The 7,071-nt window shown below is 43.7% G+C and overlaps 2 protein-coding genes across 2 annotated transcripts; one reads left to right on the top strand and one right to left on the bottom strand.

The window, feature by feature from the left end:
* Window positions 1-245: 245 nt before the first annotated feature.
* LOC124370484 lies at window positions 246-1,484 on the top strand. Its single transcript, XM_046828766.1, has one exon. The coding sequence runs from the start codon at window positions 246-248 to the stop codon at window positions 1,482-1,484; it is 1,239 nt and encodes a 412-aa protein (XP_046684722.1).
* Window positions 1,485-2,865: 1,381 nt separating this feature from the next.
* Window positions 2,866-6,753, bottom strand: LOC124370483. Its single transcript, XM_046828765.1, has one exon. The coding sequence runs from the start codon at window positions 6,751-6,753 to the stop codon at window positions 2,866-2,868; it is 3,888 nt and encodes a 1,295-aa protein (XP_046684721.1).
* Between the last annotated feature and the right edge of the window lie 318 nt (window positions 6,754-7,071).

Here is a 7,071-nt window from a genome sequence, read left to right as displayed (position 1 = left end):
TAGGTTTTACTAAAGTCTGCCGTACATTCTGACCGTGTTCCACGAGCGCGTTACAAGTCAGTTGCATGGAAGATATCATTTTGAAACAATTACATGTTATGGTATCAAAGTTGTTACACCTCAGATCTGACGCTTAAACACTAGTAAAACTTTATTTGTATATCGTATTGAATACAAGTAATGTCGTAAAGCAATGTTAGATAGAGTTAGATACGGGCACAACCATCCCGGGTAGATACACGAGAATGGACAAGTTGTACGAAGAACAAGTTACTGGAATAGAGCGGAGCGAGTACCGGACCGTGATGCCGGTCTCGGACCTAAATTTCAATACGCCAAACAACTATACGGTTTTCAAATTGGATCACGGAGATGCGTTTTACGATTCTCGCATAATGTACCACATACACGGAGAGTTGGTCAAGAAATCTGACGGTACCGAATACCCCGCAGCGTCGACAATTCAACTGATTGACAATTTTCCAGCGTATCTGTTTTCGCGAATCGAACTGAAAAAACACAACACTCTGCTCGACAGTGTGGACCATCCCGGCATTACGAGTCAAGTGAAAGGATTGGTGAGCTACAGTAAATCGCAAATGTACATGTTGCCGACTAGCGGTTTCATTTCCAAGTTTAGTGGCGGCGGCAAGTTCGAAGCGTTGGGTACACTCGGCCACTTGGGTCTGGGATTCTTTGACCATTTGCGTCACCCAATGTACAAGGGCGGGTTCGAGATCACGTTCACTCGAGCCGAAGACAATGACGCTATATACCACTGGTCGGGTAATGCACAAGGAGCAACTGAACCGGCAGACGGTAAAGTTGTAATCAAATCGTTTGTGTTGCGTGTTCCGTTGGTCGAGTACGAGACAAACGCCAAGAGCCAGCTGATTGCCGGTCTCAAACAAATGAGTGATAAGGATTTGCTGAAATACACTTACTTGCAGTGGCAGTGTATCGATAAGAAAGGCGTGTTTGGTTCAACGTTCAACTTTGACGTCACCGGCCTCTATCGTAACGTGTACAATCCCAAATTCATTATCGTTGCACTGCAAACAGACCGCACCAACAAGCAGAAGAAAAACCCAAGTCGATTCGATCATTGCAACTTGAAGAATGTGTCGGTAAAAATCAACGGACACCGCTATCCGGCGGAAATGCAAAACTGCGATATGGCGACTCAAAACTACAGGTTGTTGTACGACCAGTACTTGACATTTAGGAAACTCATGTACGGCGATACGGACGTGTATGTCAACATGGACGATTTTAAATCGAGGTACCCCATCATCGTGATTGACACGCATTTGCATCCCACCAGCCGAGACAGGTCCAGAAACGATATACAAGTCGAATTGGATTTCACTACAGCAGTTGCGTCCGCACAAGGCGACGTGGGCACTACGGCGTACATAATATTGGTGTCTCAGACAGAGTTCATGTACGACATTACGCGAAACACCATTCGCATGGTTCAGTGATGACGTTTATCAGTGTCCTCGTTTATGTAGGACAGCGTCGTGTTCCAATAGATGTAACGCACCAATACGTGTTTTAGTAAAGCAGGTCTAATACTATAATATTTGTACACACAGTGTTATCTGCGCCCAATAGGTTATCTGTGGTCAGAACAACCATACAGTAGCCTTCTCACAGCCGTAGCGTCCATTACTGAAGTACCGCGACGCGTTTACTTGATCGCCGTGTGTTATTTTTAAATTGAGAAAAAAAATACTTTTACGTGATTGGGAATTTCAATGTGACTCGTAAGTACATATTATCCAATTGTGAAAGTTAAGGTAACGTTAATTTTGCCTATTTATAACTTGTGTTTGAAGAAAGTTTGGTTGAATTTGTAAAATTTTCAATATTCGATACAATTTCATTATATAATTTTCAGTGTTCAAGCTACGTACTAACCACGTAAGAACACAGCCCATGCATTACAATTAAATTGTGTGCAAAATTACAAATGTTGTATGTCATACACTGTTATATTTAAATTTGCAATATTCATAGGTATAGCACTGCCGATATTGTTAATAAATAATTTAATTTAATAATAATCCCTAAATATTAGGGAATTGTAAATAGGAAAACAATTATAGTTTTAGTTAGGCTATCCTTGAAGAAATTTTCAAACATCCAGATCCGATTCAAAGGTAGCGTACATATACTAGTTTTTATTCACATGGCCCATTGAGTTTGACTCTGTATCAGTATATTGCCTGTGAACTGTATGTAAATGGTACTATTGTGATGTTTGTTTAGTGAGAACAAGCCTATTCCCTGATTACAGGGAAATAAAAAACAAGCTTGCTACTGCTACAAGTGCTTGTTACTGTACAAGTTACAAAGATTAATTAAGTTAATTAATTAATTAGTTACTAATTAAAGCGTTGCATAAAGTCCTTTTTTTAGTAACTATTCTAGTATTTATTTCTAGTATCTATCCTGACAAAGTATAGGTAGACAACATAGGTTAACTTAATATGCGTATTTTTCTAAATTGATATAAAACACTTATACAATTCAAACCTTCTAATGAAAGAGGAAGAATGATTAGATTATTAATGTTTAATATACCAAGCACTTATTATTCGCAACACTCGGAACGGTTTATCTTGGGTCACGACCTTACAGATTACAGCTCGTTTGCTTCCACTTAATTTTTAATTGATCATTAATTTTATATCAGACTTTTGTCATTATAAACACAGAGTACATTAATCTGAAAAGAAAATCCACAACAACATAAAAAAATATATACATTTTATTTAAATACAATGTGTGAAAATATTTACATACAGCTAAACAGGTTTTTACATAATATATTTACATTTGTTTTTACCGTAGGTAGTCTCACTGTGTCGACAGAGCAGACCGGATTTCCAGCTCAGCCATAACTTCTACGGGGATGCTGTAGTGTCCCCAGGGCAGAGTCCCGATGCCGTCGTCTTGAATGTAACGTTTGTCATCGTGAGGCGACAGAACAATCTTTTTGAGTTCAACGCTGTACAAGTCGTGTTTGAAGCTCCGGATCATGTTCATCGAACCGTATTGTATACCTGAGGTGAACAGACACTGTTTGTAATCGTCGAAGGTCAGGTGGTTTTCTATCGTTGTCTTTTTGACACCTTTCGACTTTTTGATCACTCCGCCTTCGGATCTGCTGGAGTACATTTTCGAGCGAAGTCCTACGTGCTCGTACATGATTCTGCCGTTGAGCTCGTCTTTCATCTTCCCTAGTACCTTTTTGTTGACTCGAGGCATGTTGTAACGGTTGGGCTCGGGATAGTCGCTGGTGTCGAACAGATCGATCATGTCTTTGATGTCTTTGTACAAGTCGGTCGTCTGGATGTGGTACGTTAGCGAGTCGGTGTCTGTATATTGAAGTTGGGCTTTGTGACCGTACCGCCTCTTGATGACGTTGTAGTGGAAGTCGTACATCAGCGTTTTCGACACGTCCAGAATGCTCATGCCGACGTAGATTGCTTTATTGAACATCAATTTCGTTTTTGACATGTGAACGGCTGCCAACTGTTCGGTGAATATCGTCCTGCTCTTAAAGTTTGGTTGAGCAGTCCACTTGTCGACTTGTTTGTCTTTCGTGGCCAGTCGGATGTCCACTCTGTTCCGGATGTTTTCCATTGTCTTACCGAACACGCTGTTATTCATGAGCTTGAAGAAATCTTTCTCAAACTCGTTCCTGGCTTGCGTACGCATCTGAGTGTTCAAGTCGATGTAGGGCTTGAGCCAGGCTGATTGACTGAAGCTTATAACTCTGTGGACTTTCTTAAGTTTCATGCCGAGCGATAGATACTGTTTTAGATTCCGGTAGTGGACAACATATTTTTCCTTCTCTAGCAGTGTGGTGAGAAGTTTCTCTTCTTTCGATCCCGGCGGTACTCGACGTTCCGGTGCAAGAGGCAAGTCAGAGTGCAAGTCGTGCAAATTATTGGGATACACCAAGTCGACTTCCAGAATGTAGCCAGTTGGTGCGTCATCCGGAACTTTTGTAACGTCAATGTCGGTTTTGCACCACTTGAAGTTCTTATACGGCATGTACTCACTCATGGCCCAGCCGTACAGATTGTTTGCGTCCAAGTACGTCAGGTAGGAAGTCGGCTGGTCCACATTGAATTCTGCTTCCATATAAGGGTTGTTTGCTGCGGCGTACCGGTTAGAGCACTGTGACACTCCGCCACGAATGCCCTTGCCGATCATCAGGATCATGTTGTAGTCACTGAGAAGGTCGAGTTTTATGCCGGTGGTCTTGAGCATCGCACTCCACGCGAGTCCGGGAGCCGTGTAGTACCAAGCAGGGTCGAGCTGGTACGTCTGCATGCAAACGTCGCGAAAGTTCTCCATAATGTCCGCCAGCAAGAGTACGTCCGTCTTGTTGTACAACAGTGTGTAGTCTTTCATGTTCTGTATGTTGAACGTATTCCAAACGTTGACCGCATGTCGGTAGTCTTCGGGCTTTACGTGAGCGTCGTTTAGCTTGTTGTAGAAATCTTCTTTGGCGGGAAGTGTGCAAAGTTCAAACTTTTCCATGCTGTCCATGTAGTCGTAGGGATACACGCCTTTCTTCAACAACAGTTCAAGTTTCTCACCTTGGTAGAATTTGGAAGTGTGTCTGAACTGATCGGGGGACAGGTTCTTAGCCAACTTGTCTAGACTGCTTGCCATGAATTTCAACGAGTCCAGGAACCGTATTTTCACTCCACGCTCAACCTCGATGGTGTACGAGATGTAACGTTCCTCGTTATTGGGAATAACTTTGATGGTCTCGTTGTTGAGCCCAAACATCTTGATAAACAGGTGGGTGTCGTATCCGCTCAGGTTGTGAACAAACACTGGCAGGAAATGCGGTTTCTTGAAGTTGAGGTTGCAAGAGTTGTGTGCCATACCTCTGAATTTCCCCGTCAGATGGTCGTGATCGCGAACTTCGTAATCGTTGGGATCGTTGAATGACTTGCCACAGATGTGACACTGCCGAGCGTTGGCTATTGCATGTAAATCGTCTTGAGTCAGCTCCATCGGTACAGCAGCAGCTCTTGAGTAAAGTTGGAATATTTCCCTGGCATCGTTCATGATGCTTTCCACGAACACTTGTGCAGCGTCAGTTCCGAAATACGTTGTGGGCGGTTTGTAATCACCGTCAGAGTACACGAAGTAGTACGAGAAACTAACCGCTTCGTGTTTCTGGTACTTTTCAGTGTAAGAACTTCGTGCATCGGGATCCCGGCTGCTGCTGGCTACGGGAGTCAGCATACACTCAAAGTCAGCGTAAGCCACGAACGGAACTCTCATCGCGTGTTTGAAGTCCTTAAACTGAATTGTGGAGCCTTCTTTCGGTGTCAGTATTTTAACCGCCTCGTGTTCGCTGCAGTCTTCTTTGTGTTTGATCAGTAGTTCCTCGGTACCGTAATGCATGAGGCAGCGCTTGCAGAGCCAGGTTCTAGTCGTGTGCTTTGAAAGTTGTGAACGTACTAATCGGCTGAGATCTTTGATGAGGCAGTAGTGAGAGTTGTTTTGATCTCTAATATACAGCAAGTCAACGTGTGTGTCTTTTTCTTCTCGTGTCACGTACAGCGGATAGACGACAAGTTTCTTATCATACGCGTACACGTTGACGGATATTCCAGATCGCTTTTCAAACAACTTGACGTTATCGAGACTCACAGGAAAAGTGATGCCGTCCAGGTAGGCGTCTAGCTCGTGCTCGAAAGGTTGATAGTGGTGTATACGCTGGGGCTGCGCTTGCCACTCCTTGGGATGCAACGCGGCTAAGATTGACCACACAAAACATTTCTGATCGTTGTTCATTATGTTTACGATTGCTTTCTTAGCTGAAATCTTTTCGTGTAGTTCCATGTAACTGGAGCCTCTGAGTGGAACGTAACGATTAATTCGTAACTCGAGGTGGAGGATTTTGTGCAAGGTCCAACCAGATCCCTTGGCGTAGAACTCTTCCATTTCGACCAAAAGCTTTTTCATCGCCGTTTTAACATACACCCTAATGTCCGTAGTTGGAAGAATCACGTTGTTTTTAGTTTTGAAATTCATCTTTTGAATCACACCACTCGTCGGTTTTGTGTATTCGGCTTCAAACACGAGGTTAGCTTTGATGTTGTGTTCGTCGACATGCTGTGCTATTTCGCGAGTGATTGGCTTTCTACATGTTTTAAGAAATCTTTTGGGGTCCTTGATACCACGCTTGTTTTCTATCATGTACGTTTTCATACGACCCTTGAACGCTTGCTGTACCTTTTTAATATTACCCCCTTGTTTGCTAGGTTTCATGACTTTAGGCGGAGGTGCTGAAACGGTAGCTACACCATGCTTACGCTTTAAACCGTCTGGTGAACACTTCTTGATGTGACCGATGGCAGACGTGCTAGCTGATGTGGAGCTAGTACTTGGTTCAAGGCGTGGAACCTTTGGTGGTGGTTCTGAAACGGTAGCTGGAAGAGTGTAGTTTTCGTTCTTCCGCTTTAAACCGCCTGGTGAACACTTTGCAATATGACGGCTCAAGTTGGACATGGTTATCAGTTGCTGACAATGCGGACACGGCTTCTTAGGCTCAACAGTCGTTTTAATATTGCCACACACTTCAACATGGCGAGACATGTTACGTGACGTTATTAATTTGTTGCAGTGCACACAATGTTCTTTAGTATTCGACACGTGAGGCTCGACTCCTCCAGCCGACATACACTTGGCAGTGTTACGGTGACGTGCCATTTGCGACTTAGACACCATTGCACCACACACACATCACAAGCAGCAGTAGCCATTGTCACGACTTACTCGGACTACCTAGTATTCGACACTGCCTCAAACTCTGTACAGTATGAGTGATGTCAGTACGGGTCGCACATACAACGTTTCTCTAGCAACAAAAGTTTCACATACGGTACACGAACACCTAACACGTTTTCGTATACACTCGCGTCTTGTTACGTGCTGCACCTGAACGACCGCACACCACACTGCCAGACTGCGCGTATGATAGATACCGCTGACTCACGCCGCGTTGTGTAACTCGGGCACCGCCGGCCG

Source organism: Homalodisca vitripennis, unplaced genomic scaffold (genome assembly GCF_021130785.1).
Source record: "Homalodisca vitripennis isolate AUS2020 unplaced genomic scaffold, UT_GWSS_2.1 ScUCBcl_230;HRSCAF=1719, whole genome shotgun sequence".
In the NCBI taxonomy this organism is placed as follows: domain Eukaryota; kingdom Metazoa; phylum Arthropoda; class Insecta; order Hemiptera; family Cicadellidae; genus Homalodisca; species Homalodisca vitripennis.
The sequence above is the reverse complement of the archived record's forward strand: the minus strand, read 5'-3'. Positions and strand labels throughout refer to the sequence as shown.